A 17,551-nucleotide genomic window follows, 5' to 3' on the forward strand; every position below is an offset into this window, starting at 1 on the left:
AAAATACCTTATTTTTTTAAACATAAGTTACATATCAAAATGATTATATTTTAAATATTGGATTAAATAACATATACTTAGAAAATTGTTTTTACCTATTTCTCTTAACTTTTTCATCTTCTTTTTTTTCCTTTTTTTCTCTTTTTGTCTTTTTTTAGGGCCGCACCCGTGGCATATGGAGGTTTGCAGGCTAGGGGTCGAACTGGAGCTGTAGCCAGCCACTGGCCTACGCCACAGCCACAGCAAGGCGGGATCCGAGCCAGGTCTGCTGTTTCTCTTAACTTTTGTAATGTTGCTGCTAGAAAATTATAACTATCATGTGCTTGTATCCATATACCTAATGGACAGCACTTGGTTGGAAGTTAAATTGTGGAAACTAATAAATTATAATGGAATGGACTAATACATTTCAATTATCCACCAATATTTCTTTGTTTACTGAATCCCGTAAGTTTAAGGTCATGAAATTTCCAGCATGAATGGTAGAGAAAATGATACCTTCTGTTTAGATAATTATGTGTATATATACATGTGTATATGTATATATAATACGTGATATAAATATTTTACATTTATTTATTTTACCTGAAAACTGTAGCAAAACATGATCAGCTCTATTATGCAGACAGGTATGCTCTACATTTTAAACAAGTTAGGCATATATAAATAGAAGATCTCTTTAGAAAGTAAAAATTCAAGAATAAATAAAACCTTCCAAGTTTGACTTTGTAACTTTCCAACACTAATGGTTAAAATAATTTTAGGTCATTCATTTCAAGAGAGTAGCTCAAAAGTGGCTGACCTGTTTCCTCAGTAACATTTCTAACATAATATGTTGAAGTTACAAATACTGTTATGCAGAAACAGCTAATTTCTATGGGAAAAAATGTACATTACCGCAATACGATGAATGTGGTACCCGCAATAACTTAATATTAGCCAATTTGAACATACATGATGCTGCTGCCTTTTTCTGCCAACTTACAGGTTGTTATTGGCGCCTTCAATTTTGTACATATCACCTGGTGTTTCATACACAATGCAGATACCACATTCAGTAATAACAATTTACATTCATATATTTATATAGTTACTGAACATAATCGAGACAAGACAGAAACCTGGCTTCCAAGACAAGAGGTTTAAAAAACCCCATACAGATAGATGTCAGGTTGGGAAATCCCTCATCATCAAAAAACGCAGTAATAAAATATGTGCACACTAAAACATAACAGCAAGTAAAATGTTTTAATATGTTGTAAAGAACTGCAGAAGAGATGCACACATATTCCAATTCACTTAGTGTCCCTGGTAAGCGTGAATTGTTTGACAGATTAGACTAGTTTAGCATTTTTACAAAAGATGTTTAAATCTTTTTTTTTTTTTTTTTTTTTTTCTGATAGTAGTTCAGGATGGAATATACGGAAGAATAATGTATTAATTGATGGATTTTTTGAATTAATTTTCTCATTGGAAATCTAACCATTTTTAGCTTCAATATTTCCTTTAATGACTCTGTTTGTCAGAAAAATTAAAAGTTTCCAAAAACATTTAAGTTCACAGGAAGGCACGTGACTGCTGCTCGCGGGCTGTCATTGCTTCTAGGTCCTCCCAGCTGAGAGAGTAAGGAAGCACAGGTCTGCACACGGACCTGTGCAGATACAAATGTCTGTAAATACGTTTTACTCAATCATCTGCTACATGAAGCCAGACATGGCTGCACACCAATGTCTCCACCTCCAGCCTGTGGACCAGTCAAGCCTCTTCTCCTTGCTCTTCTGTAACCTCCCAATCTATCACGGAGAAGCCGGATTCCCACCATCCCCCACGCAGTTCACAATCATTCACTTTCAGGACACACACACAGAGTCTTCAGAACTGTTAATTCACACTCCCACGAGAAACCGCGTTATGGAAGAGTACCACATTATTATATTTTGTTCTGCTGCGGAAGCATGAGTTCAATCCCCTGCACCCGTGCAGTGGGTTAAAGGATCTGGCAGGGCGCCCTGGGACCTTCCATAGGCTGTGGGTGCTGCTATAAAAAAAAAAAAAATTAAGAGCAGACCTTTGATTTACTGTCTTCATTTGATTTCTAGTTACATTTTGGCTCTTGTCTGGAGCTGATGATCTGTGAGCATAAAATTCAGTCGGTAGGTAGCTCTCAGCAAGTGATTCTTCACAGAGCAGAGACCATTCTCAGCAGCTGCTGTAAAGACATCAGGCAGAGTCATGACTGATGACAGCCAGTCAGCGTGGAGTCAAAACCTATGCCTGGTCTTCCCTTGCTGGGCCTATATTTTGTAATCAGGACAGGCAGTCAGACTATTCATTGGTCATCGAACAACTTATTTTGCCTGAGAATCCCCTTCATGCTTCTAAGCGCTAGTCCCATTGTAACCTAAACATTACTCTTTTCTTCTCCCATAGCTGACTTTGATTTTTACGGTCTCAGAAACATCGGCCATGGGTTCCTGTTGCATGAGTTTGCCAGGGCTGCTGTAACCAAGTACGACAGAGTGGCTTGCTTAAACCACAGAAGTCCATCTTCTTAGATTCTGGAAGCCTGTCACCATTTCTCACATTTCTGGTTTCTCTGGGGGCCTGTCTTCCCGGCGTGTAGATGGGTGTCTTCTCCCTGTGTCATCTCCGGGCCTTCTTTCAATGCGTGCGCTTCTCTGCGTCCAAATAGTCTTTTCACATCAGGACGCCAATCATACTGGCTCAGAGCCCATCCTAAGGACCTCATTTTAACTTAATTACTTCTTTAAAGAGCCTCTCCCCACATACAGTCCCAGCCTAAGATTGGGGGGGGCGGTTAGGACTTCAATGTGGATTTGTGGAGGCTCAGTGTCCATGACACTGGTGGGTCTCATTGTCCTAAAGCTAACTTTGTTCTGTCCCCTCTCGCATCCTGGGAGACTTTAGGGGAGAAATGGAGCATCTGTGGAGGTGGACAATTACCCTTTAGCCACCCTAACTCCTGTCCTCACAAGGGCTGAAACCATAGATGCCCCCACGACGTGCTTATCTATAATCTGCAGTGTAAATTTTTGGAAGGGAGAAGGAGAAAATAATTCACATAAACTGAGAGCCTATTAAGCCTGAGACCAATGCAAGACTGTCTTCACCTATTGTTTATTTTAAAAGTTTCAACAACCTTATGAGATGGGTCACCATCCTAGTTTATGACTCCAGAAAATGAACCTCAGAGAATTTAAAAAAGCTGGTGAAAAAATCACACAATTAACGGGAAAAAAAGGTATACAGAGAGCTTATTAATAGCATCATATGCTCTTCTTCAAAAACGGGTATAATTTCAAGACTTATTTTCCTCTTAGGCTATTTCGGGAGATCCTCAAACCTGTACCACTTCGTGAAGAAAAGTCTCTTTTGACCCATAGGCCTACTCATTTTCTTTTTTAATGTTTGAAATTCCTGGTCCTAACCTCTCCTCCTCTGAGACTGCATACGCCTCCCATTCTGAAATGCATCACCCTACACCAGCTGACCTAAGGTTCCCTGGAGAACACGCTAACTTCTAGGCTTTGGTAAAGAAATGGGACCATCAGGGAGGAAAGAGATGAGGGGAGGAGAAAGACATCGCTTCCCCGCTTGTACCCCGTGTTTCATCCCTTCATCCTCCCTCCCACGAGGCTTCCACTGAAGCCCCGACAATTTTCATTCAGATCTAAGTGGATCCTGGTACTGGCCACCTGCAGTGTGAGTTCAGGATTCAGAAGCTGTGACCGACACGGTGGCTGCCCTTCAGAAGGATATTTCTGAGAGCCTTGTTGGTGTCCACAAAATAATATTCATATCATCAAGGCCATCCCTTACTGTCAGAACATCTTCTAGTACAAAGCCCTTGATGCCAACGGCAACCTGCTCCTAAGAATCTGAACCACAGTAAGAATTTCAGGTTAAAAACCAACCCAAACAAAAAAGTGGGTTGTGGTCATAAAAATGATCGTATATTCCCACAAATGTTATCTGCGGACACACTTGAAATTTACATGCTAAATTCTAAGGCCTGTAATGAGGCAGCAGCCTTAGGTTAGCTTTAGGGGGCTCTCAGCACCCCACCCCCAATCTTTCTGCTCTTTGCATGTGTTCACTGGGTGTGCTGAAATCATGCTGGTGTGCGCCACGTGGCCTGGGTGAGCTCGGCAGGAGAGCTGAGACACGGAAACAATACCCATCTTCCCTCAAAGAGTCCGTATCCTTTTGCAAGAGAAACGCAGAGCACAGCGACCCATCATATTATTCAGGGCAACAGAGTTTATCTGAAGGTCTCAGTGGAGCGGCGAGGAGAATGGGAGGTGGGCGCAACAACGAAGGGTTTCATTCAAATTCATTGAACCAAACCCAAGAGAGAGACAAATAACCAGAAAGTGAGAGAACACTTACACTTTTACTCAATCAATGAAGCCTATCCCACTGGACAATAAATGTGCTAGAATTTAATCAGTTTGGACTCACAGCTCTTTTGGATGGACTATTTGCTGCTAGCTCCTCCCAGACAGAAATCTGCTATAAACCACAAAATGTCACACAATCTAAAAATATGATGGGCTTGTATTTGGGGTCCCCATTGCCCAAGTCTGACTATACTTACTCTATAAATCTATACTGGTGATTTCTGAGTAATTTAACACATTTCTTTATCTTAAAAGCATATTTCTTTGGGAAAACAGGTGCATAATTCTCTGGCGGATCTGCTTTGTCTTCACACTGTAAATGATGGGGTTCATCACAGGAGGGGCCAAGAGGTAGACGTTGGCCATGATAACATGGACCAGTGGAGAGGCATGCTTGGCAAATCGATGAGTCACAGACACCCCGACCATGGGAACATAGAGCACCAGAACGGCCAGCATGTGGGACAGACAGTTATTGAGAGCCCGGAGCCGCTCTGTCCAGGAGGCTGTGCCCAGGATGCTTCTCAGGATGAGTGTGTAGGAGAGCACGATGAGCAGAGGGTCCATCACAACGATGAGCAAGGCCACAGCAAACCCATACCAGCTGTTGACCCGGATGTCCGCACAGACCAGGCGAATCATATCCTGGTGGAGGCAGTAGGAGTGGGACAGAAGGTGGGAGCGGCAGAAGGGCAGGCGCTTGAGGAGGAGAAGGGAGGGAAGGACAGCCAGGACAGAGCGGCAAAGGATGGCTGATCCAATCCCGCCAATGACTTGGCTGGTGAGGATGGTGGCATAATGCAGGGGGCGGCAGATGGCCACGTAGCGGTCAAAGGACATGGCCAGCAGGACTGAAGATTCCATAAAGGAGAAGGTATGAATAAAAAATACCTGCGCAAAGCAAGCTTCAAAGCCAATTTCCTGAGCGTTGAACCAGAGGAGCGGCATGACGGTGGGCAGGGTGCTGAGGGTGAGCCCCAGGTCGGTCAGGGCCAGCATGGAGAGGAACAGGTACATGGGCTGGCGGAGGGCTGGCTCTGTGCCGATGACCGCGAGGATGCTGGCGTTTCCCACCATGGAGATGGCGTAGAGGCAGCAGAAGGGGATGGAGATCCAGACGTGGGCGCTCTCGAACCCAGGGATGCCCGTGAGCAGGAAGGAGAAGGGCTCTTGGGTGCTGTTAGTCCCCTCGGACGAGGCAGAGGAACGTAGCTTCATGCCTGGGGTCCTTGCTCAGAGAGAACAGCAACATTAGAATCCATCGTTCCCTTCACCTGGTTTGATCTCAGCTCTGTCCAAAGACTGGCTCAGGGCTGCTGAGTGTTCCTTAGGAAGCTTGAGGAACCACCCGCTGCCTGCTCCTCCTTCCCTGTCTCTGCAGAGATGCCCCCCACACGGCTCCTATTCCCCTGACAGTCTACACCTACCAACTCATCCACAAGTCTTTGCAATTTTTTCTGCTTCAACGGTGACTCTGCATTCAGATCTCCATGCCCTGGAAGATGCTTTCACCCCCATCACATTACCCGTGTAATTCCTACCAAGACTTCAGATGAATCCTAAGTGCTAAGGCAGTGGCTGCTGTCTCCTCCTCCTCCTGTCTTTCCAGCATCTCCAGAAAGCTCCTTTGACCAGCATAACCGTTTTCTCAGCCGTTCCACTTGTTCTAACGTCATCCCCGTCTCTTCCTCTGTTTCCTGCTCATTTCCTCCATCTCTACGACAATTATTCCACTTGGTCAGGGCTTACTATTACTGTCTATCTTCTCATTGCCATTTGTTGATGTCCCCTGACATCTGGATTTGATGTAGGCAGTGTCCAGGCGGAACTGGAAGCAGGGGAGACGAGGGAGGGCAGCGCTCAGGGGGGACAAGCGCATTTATTGACTGCTCGCGCTGCTCAGGCTCTGCTCTGGCTGAGGCCCTGCATCCATCTTTTTCATCCTCTACCAAGAGCCATCACCCTCCTTCTTTTCCCCGGACATCCACAGAGGAGCCTTACCTGGGTGTCTCCTGTCTGCGGTCCCCTCTTCACCACCTGTGGCCAAGCTTTTGTCTGCAGGCAGGTTATAAGCTCTTGCGAATCTCTGGGCAGACGTGGGGAGGTGCGGCAGGTCCCCTCAGGTTCACATGGAGAGGCTCCTGGAGCCCTGGGCCCCGCTGGGGAGGCAGGGTGCCAGCTGTGTCTGTGAGAACCTTTCCTGCCCCCGGGGGCCTCATACGACAGTAGTTCAGGAAACCACTCTGAAGTTCTATTCAGCTGGGTCAGTGTCACTGGAAACTGCATGCTTTGGCTTGGGAAACAAACGTTCTGGATCTCCACAAAATGCCACCTGAGAAGCTTTTTCCTTTTCCTTTTTTTTTTTTCTTTTCTTTTTTCTTTTTTAATTTTTAGGGCTGCACCCCTGACACATGGAAGTTCCCAGGCTAGGGGTCAAATCATCGCACCTGCAGGTGCCTGCCTGCACCACAGCCACAGCAGCTGGGGATCAGAGCTGTGTCTGTGACCTACACCCCAGCTCGTGGCTACTCCAGTTCCTTAACCCACTGAGCATTGCCAGGGGTCGAATCCGCATCCTTATGGATACTAGTTCGGCTTGTTACCGCTGAGCTACAGCAGGAATTCTGAGAAACGGTTCTCTATAAGCAGCCTGAAGCTAGAGTTGAGTTCGAAGGTCCAGGAGAGCTGCAGGGAAGAGGAATGCTGCACACCAAGTGCCAGGAGCATTCACCTGGCAGCCACCCTCTGGAAATGCTAAGAGCATGTAATTCTAACACAGTATAAGGAAAGCAAACAGTGAGAGCTGTATCAAAACTACCCTAGGAAAGACAATGGGTCGAGTCTTAGTCATGTGCTGAACCACTTCACCGTTCACACCCAACTGCATTCCAAATGCACAGAGTGATTAGAGGTAAAGCCCCATCCAGAAGTAGAGAAGGCAGTGTAAGCGTTTCCACTCCCACTGCCAAGACTCTGGCAACTGAGAGTGGCTATGCAGGGCAAGCTCTTTTGGATGAATGGATGTGGATCAGGACAGCAAACATTCCTCATGGAACAGGGATGAGCTTTAAAACCAACTTCCCAAAACGTTTCTAAAAGCATGCCATAGAGAACTTCATATTTTTAATATAGAGAACAATGGTATGTACCAATACCATTTTCAACACGAACACAATGACAGTTTTAGAAGAACGACTCCAACAAAGGTCACAGCAAAAGGTGAAATACAACTGCCAGCACGCGTGTCGCCATGTGCTCTACAACTGAATACGTATCCCAGCTTACCCAGGAATCCAGTCATGGACGGTGTAGACGTGGTGGTTTTAACCGTTTAAAAGAGCAGAGGCTTTTAGGAGAACATCATCTGCAGACAGGGGCATAACATGCAGGAACCTGCTTAATATTTGTAACTTCTTTTTTTTTACTGTCATTTCCCCAACACAATTTTTTTCCCCACTGTACAGCATGGGGCCCCAGTTACACATACACATATACATACCTTTTTCTCCTATTATCACGCTCTATCATAAGTGATTAGGCATAGTTCCCAGTGCTGTACAGCAGGATCTCATTGCTAATCCACTCCAAAGGCAACAGTTTGCATCTCTTAACCCCAATGTCCCAATCCAATCCACTCCCTCCCCCTCCCTCCAGGCAACCACAAGTCTATTCTCCAAGTCCATGATTTTCTAGTCTCTGGAAAGGTTCATTTGCGCTGTATATTAGATACCAGATATGAGTGCTATCATATGGTATTTGGCTTTCTCTTTCTGACTTACTTCACTCAGTAAGAGATTCTAAATCGTTCCATCCTTGCTGCCGCCAATGGCATTATTTTGTTCTTTTTTATGGCTAAGTAGTGTTCCATTGTGTATATACACCACATCTTCCTAATCCAATCATCCTTCGATGGACATTTGGGTTGTTTCCATGTCGTGGCTATTGTGAATAGAGCTGCAGTGAACATGCAGGTGCATGTGTCCTTTGTAAGGAAATTTTGTCCGGATATATGCCCAAGAGTGGGATTTTTGGAGCTATTTCCTAAAGGAAGTAAAGCACATACAATAGTTTTTGGAAAATAATTTTATTATACTTACAGTTGACATCATTCAAATTCTTTGGAACATAACCTTCACTTCTGGAACGGAATGATGAGGAAATCATTTTAAATGAGAATAAAACTCATTCAACTCATTATTTCCTCGTTTAGTGAGGACAAAATTTGCGAAAAAGTGTTCCTTAGCCTTTTCTAGGGCCACATGTGCAGCATACGGAAATACCCAGGCTAGGGGTCAAGCCAGAGCGACAGCTGCCAGACTATGTCACAGCCACAGCAATGAGGGATCCGAGCTGCATCTGCGATCTACACCACAGCTCACGGCAATGCTGGATCCTTAACCCACTGAGGTGATGAGACCTGCCCGTCAACCTGCCGGAGTCCAGCTCCAGCAGCCAGGGATGCGCACCCTGTCGGGGATGGACGGTGTTGGCGAATGCGCACGGAGACAGCCTCTTTGTCCCTTCTTTCAGGGCGCCGGACTGCTCAGATTTTATTGGCATAGATTAGACAGATTTCAATCACACCACAATGTTAAAAGTATACCCGAAGGTCAAGTTCCAAAGGTTAACTCCCAGGTCATGCTTCCTAAAAGGCTACAGACATAAGGACGTGGCATTCATCAGTCTTGTTTTTAGATTAGTGCTTATCTCCAAAGCATCACGGCAGGAGGACAATATGAGAAAACCAACTTCACTTAGCTACCACTTAAAAGTTTCTAAAATCAAGGACAACTCTCACAGCTAGGTTTCTTTGACCATGAATAATATATGTCTAACGTTGTCTAAGTCTGTAGTACATTCCAACTTCTAAAGCTTACAGTATGACCAGTTAGTAAATAAACACTACGTTTTTAATCAAATTGGATTTGAATAGGGGAAAGTCCATCAGGATGAAATGTTTATGTTATTGCTGTAATTTTGCTAAATCACAAATCACCACAGGAAAATAAGGATGGAAAATAAGAATAATAAGCAGATAACAGGAAAGACTGAGGAAAACTGAATAACAAATAAAACAACAGGAAAGACTAGGTCACCTGAGAAACAATCCATGTCTTCCAGCGCAAACATGAAATTATTTTCCCGGGAATTATTTGCCCCAATTCTTCCCCATCCACGTCAACAAGAGAGCGTGTAATCGGAGGCCTGCCCTCACATTGCACCACACAGGCGGGTCTCAGCCTGCCCTCAGTTTTTCACCACACAGGCAGGTCTCAGCCCGCCCTCTGTTTTTCACCGTATAGGAAGGCTTTTGTCCTGCCCAGAAGCCCACCTTTGGCATGCACCATTCAGGTGGGCTCCCTTCCTTGGTTAGGAACCTGCCTTCGGGTTTTTCTGCCATCAGGCAAGGTCCCTCCCTTGAGTCCCTGTATCTCCTTGGTTCCCCGCATCAACCCAGGTCCCAAAGTCAGCGGTGCCACAGATTTAAGAAAGAAGAGACAAAGAAATAGAATGGGGAACAGGGGGCTACCACCTTCGAGAGGCAATAGCAACCCTCTGGGCCAAGTCATGATTTTTATTTGCTATTTTCTACTTCCTTGTATGTACAGAATCACATGCGTCATTTACACTGTTACGGATCGAGGCTACAGATATGCAAGGCACAGACCCTTTGCAGTCATAGATGCTATAAATGATTCACCCTCCAGAGAAAGGTTATCACGGCTTATGCTTAAGGTTATTAAGCCCTTTCCTCCAGCTCTCTTAGGGTTCTGGTCATGAGAACAAGAATGTCAATGGCTTTCCATCGACGACCTCTGGAGTATGTGGCCATCGGCTTTTAAGCAGCTCCTCGTCCGCTGTGCATCTCCCGTCTCACTCCCTGTCCCCCAGGGGTCTGGGAAAGTCTTACATATTTTGCAAGCCTAGATTAGCATCATTCCTCAAGCGCCATCTCGTTTCTTGGATTCACTGTGGCCTGTACACCTGCATATCTGACAAGCCTCCAACACGGAGGGGAGGCCAGGGATCGAACCCACAACCTCACGGGTACTCGTCAGCTTCAGTACCACTGAGTCCTAACAGGAATTTCCTAGCCTTATTTGTAACAAAGAAACATTGGAAAGAGATAAAATGGTCAAAAATATTAAAATGTATGTCTCTATACATGTATGTGTCACTGTATACATATCATAAACTTTCAAATAATAGATAATATGCATTTGTCTTCTGAGAAGATATCTGAGGTCATACTGAGATGTGAACAGCAGGGTGCTCACTTGCCTGGACCTGCGCCCGGTTTCCATAACACTGTTTCATTCAGCGCTAAGAGTGCTCCTGGGAGGAAGGAATTCCTGTCTTCCTCTTTTTATGTAAAGAGGGATAGTGAGGTTAAGTGACTTTCCAGGGACCCAAGGATTTTTAGAAAAGGAAACAACAGGTATGTCAGGTTACTTCTGTTGCATTCCAAGCCAACGTATTTCACCACCATCTTATTTATTTATTCATTCATTTATTTATTTTTGTCTTTATAGGGCCACAGCCTCGGCATATGGAGGTTTCCAGGCTAGGGGTTGAATTGGAGCTGTAACTGCTGGCCTAAACCACAGCCACAGCAACGCCGGATCCGAGCCACATCTGTGACCTACACCACAGCTCACGGCAACGCTGGATCCTTAACCCACTGAGCAAGGCCAGGGACTGAACCTGGGGCCTCATGGATGCTAGGCAGATTACGTTCCAATGAACCACGATGGAAACTCCTTCTTTCAAAACCTTTCTTTCCATGGGCCTAACAACTTGTTAGCTGAATTATGGGGACGTTTTTCACTCTGGAATGAAGACATCAATTGGGCAAAACAAGTGAAGCATCAGCTGATTGTCGTTGTCATCTTCGAAAGTCTGTGTCACACCAGTGCACCCAGAGACCTCATGCTGACAGCCACGGGGCAGCTGGAGGCTTGTGCCATTTAATTGTGCTTGTACATTTAATGAATCAGCTGACCTTTGCTGAGGAATTATTCATAAAAGCATGAAAACCTTACAGGTGCAATAAATAACCATATGAACTCATCAGCATCTTGAGATCAGAGAGCAGAATCTTGTATTTTAAAAATACTTAAAAACAACACTACTGTGAAGAAAGCAGAACCGGAATTATGTACTGAATCATAGTTTGAAATACTTATTTCCTCAACGTCATTTGACTATTGGAGGGTAAAATAGTTTGTTTTTTAAATTATAGTCGATTTACAATCTTGTGCCAATTTCTGCTCTACAGCAAAACGGCCCAGTCATATATACATGCCTGTCTTACAACTCCTACCGGCATATATATGTGTGCGTTCTTCTGTCTATGACATACTTCACGAAGGATGAGAATCTCTAGTTGCAACCATGTGGCTGCAAAGGACGTGAATTCACGCTGTTTTATGGCTGAGTGGTGTTCCAGTGCATTCAGTTACAACATCTTCTTAACCCATTCACCTGTCAGTGGACATTCAGCTTGCTTCCCTGTCTCCACTCTTGTGAGGAGTGCTGCAATGAACACAGGGCGGCATGTATCTTTCCGAATTCGAGTTGTGCCAGCATATGTGCCTGGGCGTCGGATTGCTGTCTCACATGGTGTAAAAGGAATCCACATTAGAAAAAAAAGAGGAAGTCAAATTACTCCTGTTTGCAGAAGACATGATGCTCTAACCAGAAAATCCTAAAGACACGGCCAGAAAACTGTTAGAGCTCATTGATGAATTTGATAAAGTGGCAGGGTACAACATCAGTACCCAGAAATCAACTGCATTTCCGTACACTAAGAATGAAAGATCAGCCAGAGAAATTAAGGGCACATTGCAATTTACCACTGCATCAACAGGAACACAACACCCAGGGGTAAACCTACCTGTAGAGACACAAGACTTGTACTCTGCAAACTCTAAGACGCCGATGAAAGAAATCAAAGGCCACACACACGGATGGAAAGACGTACCATCCTCTTGGATTGGAAGCATCAACGCTGTCCAAATGCCTCCACTACCCAAGGCAATCCACAGAGGCAATCCCTATCACATTACCAATGAAATCCTTCACAGGACTAGAACAAACTAGTTGAAAATGTATATGGAAACATAAAAGACCCCAACAGACAAAGCAACATGGGAAAGGAAAATGAAGCTGGAGGATTCCGGCTCCCCGACTTCAGATAATACTGCAAAGCTACAGACAGCAAACCAGCAGGGTCCTGGAACAACCTCAGAAACAGTGACCACTGAAGCAGAACAGCAAGCCCAGAAAGAAACCCAAGCACCTAGGGCCAAGCAATATATGGCAAAGGAGACAAGAACATACAGTCGAGGAAAGACAGTCCCTTCAATAAGCGGTGCTGGGGACACAGGACAGGTACCTGCAAAGAATGAAATTAGAACAGTCTCTCACACCATACACACAAATAAACCCAGTGGATTAAAGACCTAAATGTAAGGCACTAGATACTGCAAAACTCCTCGAGGAAAATTTAGGCAGGATGCTCACTGACAGAAATCACAGCAACATTTTTTGGATCCACCTCCTAGAATAATGACAATAAACACAAAAATAAACCAATGGGGCCTAAGTAAACGCAAAAGCTTTTGCACAGCAAGGGAAACCATAACAAGACAACCCACAGAAGGGGGGCCAATCTTGGCAAAAGATGCAACTGACACGAGCTTAATCTCAAAAATGCACAAAAAGCTCATACAACTCAACAACAACAACAACGACAAAATCCCAATCAAAAAATGGGCAGAAGACCTAAAAACGGCATTTGGCCAAAGAGAAACTCAGAGATGGCCAGTAGGCAGAGGAGAAGATGCTCGGCATCACTAATCAGGAGAGAAATGCAAATGAAAAACTCGGTGGGTTACCACCCCACACGGATTAGAATGGCCACCACCAAGAAGCCTACAAATAGCTAATGCTGGAGAGGGTGTGAGGAAAAAGAAAGCCTCCTACACTGTTGGTGGTGATGTAAATTGGTACAACCACGATGGCAAACAGCAGGGAGTTTCCAGAGAAAACTAAATAAGACGAGATTTTAAAAACTTACGTCTTTTAATTTCTAGTTTTTGAATTATGATTCTATTCATTTCCACTGGATATTTCTCATACAACAACTACTCCTTCCCACCTCTAAGCTCCTTACACTTTTTTTTTTTTTTCGTCTTTTTGCTATTTCTTGGGCCGCTCCCGCGGCATATGGAGGTTCCCAGGCTAGGGGTCAAATCGGAGCTGTAGCCACCGGCCTACGCCAGAGCCACAGCAACGCAGGATCCGAGCCGCGTCTGCAACCTACACCACAGCTCATGGCAACGCCAGATCGTTAACCCACTGAGCAAGGGCAGGGACCGAACCCGCAACCTCATGGTTCCTAGTCGGATTCGTTAACCACTGCGCCACAACGGGAACTCCATCCTTACACTTTTGACAGTACTGCTCCCTGCGCTCACCTCCACCTTCATGATAAAATCACCCCCATTCATCCCAGTTCCAGTCCTTAGCGCACTTTCCTCTGGAAGAGCAGGTGCAAGATGCCCTGGCGGATCTGCTTTGTCTTCACACTGTAAATGATGGGGTTCATCACAGGAGGGGCCAAGAGGTAGACGTTGGCCATGATAACGTGGACCAGTGGAGAGGCATGCTTGGCAAATCGATGAGTCACAGACACCCCGACCATGGGAACATAGAGCACCAGGACGGCCAGCACGTGGGACAGACAGTTATTGAGGGCCCGGAGCCGCTCTGTCCAGGAGGCTGTGCCCAGGATGCTTCTCAGGATGAGTGTGTAGGAGAGCATGATGAGCAGAGGGTCCATCACAATGATGAGCAAGGCCACAGCAAAGGCATACCAGCTGTTGACCCGGATGTCCGCACAGACCAGGCGAATCATATCCTGGTGGAGGCAGTAGGAGTGGGACAGAAGGTGGGAGCGGCAGAAGGGCAGGCGCTTGAGGAGGAGAAGGGAGGGAAGGACAGCCAGGACAGAGCAGCAAAGGATGGCTGATCCAATCCCGCCAATGACTTGGCTGGTGAGGACGGTGGCATAATGCAGGGGGCGACAGATGGCCACATAGCGGTCAAAGGACATGGCCAGCAGGACTGAAGATTCTATTATCGAAAATGTATGGAGGAAGAAGAACTGGGCAAAGCAGCCCTCAAAACTGATCTTGCGAACGTCGAACCAGAGGAGCGGCATGACCGTGGGCAGAGTGGTGAGGGTGAGCCCCAGGTCGGTCAGGGCCAGCATGGAGAGGAACAGGTACATGGGCTGGCGGAGGGCTGGCTCTGTGCGGATGACCGCGAGGATGCTGGCGTTTCCCACCATGGAGATGGCGTAGAGGCAGCAGAAGGGGATGGAGATCCAGACGTGGGCGCTCTCGAACCCAGGGATGCCCGTGAGGAGGAAGGAGAAGGGCTCTTGGGTGCTGTTAGTCCCCTCGGACGAGGCAGAGGAACGTAGCTTCATGCCTGGGGTCCTTGCTCAGAGAGAACAGCAACATTAGAATCCATCGTTCCCTTCACCTGGTTTGATCTCAGCTCTGTCCAAAGACTGGCTCAGGGCTGCTGAGTGTTCCTTAGGAAGCGTGAGGAACCACCCGCTGACGGCTCCTCCTTCCCTGTCTCTGCAGAGATGCCCCCACATGGTTCCTATTCTCCTGATAATCTATACCTATCAGCTCATCCACAAGCCTTTGCAATTTTTTCTGCTTCAACAGTGACTCTGCATTCAGATCTCCATGCCCTGGAAGATGCTTTCACCCCCATCACATTACCCGTGTAATTCCTACCAAGACTTCAGATGAATCCTAAGTGCTAAGGCAGTGGCTGCTGTCTCCTCCTCCTCCTGTCTTTCCAGCATCTCCAGAAAGCTCCTCTGACCAGCATAACCGTTTCCTCAGCCGTTCCACTTGTTCTAACGTCATCCCCGTCTCTTCCTCTGTTTCCTGCTCATTTCCTCCATCTCTACGACAATTATTCCACTTGGTCAGGGCTTACTACTGTCTATCTTCTCATTGCCATTTGTTGATGTCCCCTGACACTCTGGATTTGACGTAGGCAGTGTCCAGGCGGAACTGGAAGCAAAGGTCGGGGTGCAGGGGAGACGAGGGAGGGCAGCGCTCAGGGGGGACCAGCGCATTTATTGACTGCTCGCGCTGCTCAGGCTCTGCTCTGGCTGAGGCCCTGCATCCATCTTTTTCATCCTCTACCAAGAGCCATCACCCTCCTTCTTTTCCCCGGACATCCACAGAGGAGCCTTACCTGGGTGTCTCCTGTCTGCGGTCCCCTCTTCACCACCTGTGGCCAAGCTTTTGTCTGCAGGCAGGTTATAAGCTCTTGCGAATCTCTGGGCAGACGTGGGGAGGTGCGGCAGGTCCCCTCAGGTTCACATGGAGAGGCTCCTGGAGCCCTGGGCCCCGCTGGGGAGGCAGGGTGCCAGCTGTGTCTGTGAGAACCTTTCCTGCCCCCGGGGGCCTCATACGACAGTAGTTCAGGAAACCACTCTGAAGTTCTATTCAGCTGGGTCAGTGTCACTGGAAACTGCATGCTTTGGCTTGGGAAACAAATGTTCTGGATCTCCAAAAAATGCCACCTGAGAAGCTTTTTCCTTTTCCTTTTTCTTTCTTTTCTTTTTTCTTTTTTAATTTTTAGGGCTGCACCCCTGACACATGGAAGTTCCCAGGCTAGGGGTCAAATCATCGCACCTGCAGGTGCCTGCCTGCACCACAGCCACAGCAGCTGAGGATCAGAGCTGTGTCTGTGACCTACACCCCAGCTCGTGGCTACTCCAGTTCCTTAACCCACTGAGCATTGCCAGGGGTCGAATCCGCATCCTTATGGATACTAGTTCGGCTTGTTACCGCTGAGCTACAGCAGGAATTCTGAGAAACGGTTCTCTATAAGCAGCCTGAAGCTAGAGTTGAGTTCGAAGGTCCAGGAGAGCTGCAGGGAAGAGGAATGCTGCACACCAAGTGCCAGGAGCATTCACCTGGCAGCCACCCTCTGGAAATGCTAAGAGCATGTAATTCTAACACAGTATAAGGAAAGCAAACAGTGAGAGCTGTATCAAAACTACCCTAGGAAAGACAATGGGTCGAGTCTTAGTCATGTGCTGAACCACTTCACCGTTCATACCCAACTGCATTCCAAATGCACAGAGTGATTAGAGGTAAAGCCCCATCCAGAAGTAGAGAAGGCAGTGTAAGCGTTTCCACTCCCACTGCCAAGACTCTGGCAACTGAGAGTGGCTATGCAGGGCAAGCTCTTTTGGATGAATGGATGTGGATCAGGACAGCAAACATTCCTCATGGAACAGGGATGAGCTTTAAAACCAACTTCCCAAAACGTTTCGAAAAGCATGCCATAGAGAACTTGATGTAATAGAGAGAACAATGGTATGTGTCAATATCATTTTCAACATGAACACAATGACAGTTTTAGAAGAACGACTCCAACAAAGGTCACAGCAAAAGGTGAAATACAACTGCCAGCACGCGTGTCGCCATGTGCTCTACAACTTAATACGTGTCACGATCCCAGCTTACCCAGGAATCCAGTCATGGACGGTGTAGACGTGGTGGTTTTAACCGTTTAAAAGAGCAGAGGCTTTTAGGAGAACATCATCTGCAGACAGGGGCATAACATGCAGGAACCTGCTTAATATTTGTAACTTCTTTTTTTTTACTGTCATTTCCCCAACACAATTTTTTTCCCCACTGTACAGCATGGGGCCCCAGTTACACATACACATATACATACCTTTTTCTCCTATTATCACGCTCTATCATAAGTGATTAGGCATAGTTCCCAGTGCTGTACAGCAGGATCTCATTGCTAATCCACTCCAAAGGCAACAGTTTGCATCTCTTAACCCCAATGTCCCAATCCAATCCACTCCCTCCCCCTCCCTCCAGGCAACCACAAGTCTATTCTCCAAGTCCATGATTTTCTAGTCTCTGGAAAGGTTCATTTGCGCTGTATATTAGATACCAGATATGAGTGCTATCATATGGTATTTGGCTTTCTCTTTCTGACTTACTTCACTCAGTAAGAGATTCTAAATCGTTCCATCCTTGCTGCCGCCAATGGCATTATTTTGT

The 17,551-nt window shown here is 46.3% G+C and overlaps 2 protein-coding genes across 2 annotated transcripts in view; both read right to left on the reverse strand.

Moving 5' to 3' along the window:
* Positions 1 to 4,664: 4,664 nt before the first annotated feature.
* Positions 4,665 to 5,719, reverse strand: LOC100739737 (olfactory receptor 51Q1-like). The gene has a single exon (XM_084974991.1). The coding sequence runs from the start codon at positions 5,637 to 5,639 to the stop codon at positions 4,665 to 4,667; it is 975 nt and encodes a 324-aa protein (XP_084831117.1). The 5' UTR covers positions 5,640 to 5,719.
* Positions 5,720 to 10,931: 5,212 nt separating this feature from the next.
* The window catches only part of LOC146399674 (olfactory receptor 51Q1-like), a 49,584-nt gene continuing 42,964 nt past the window's right edge, over positions 10,932 to 17,551 (reverse strand). Inside the window, exons 4-6 of the mRNA XM_084974992.1 lie at positions 16,997 to 17,075; positions 13,874 to 16,394; positions 10,932 to 13,600 (exon numbers count right to left, since the gene is read on the reverse strand). Of these exons, the coding sequence (XP_084831118.1) occupies positions 13,951 to 14,919 (969 nt within the window). The 5' untranslated portion in view covers positions 14,920 to 16,394; positions 16,997 to 17,075 and the 3' untranslated portion in view covers positions 10,932 to 13,600; positions 13,874 to 13,950. The remainder of the gene's footprint in view (positions 13,601 to 13,873; positions 16,395 to 16,996; positions 17,076 to 17,551) is intronic.

The sequence above is a fragment of the Sus scrofa genome, chromosome 9 (assembly GCF_054392235.1).
Source record: "Sus scrofa isolate SSC_HxYL_T2T_F1_AM1 chromosome 9, Sscrofa_HxYL_maternal_Yorkshire_Landrace_v2.0, whole genome shotgun sequence".
NCBI classification, from domain to species: domain Eukaryota; kingdom Metazoa; phylum Chordata; class Mammalia; order Artiodactyla; family Suidae; genus Sus; species Sus scrofa.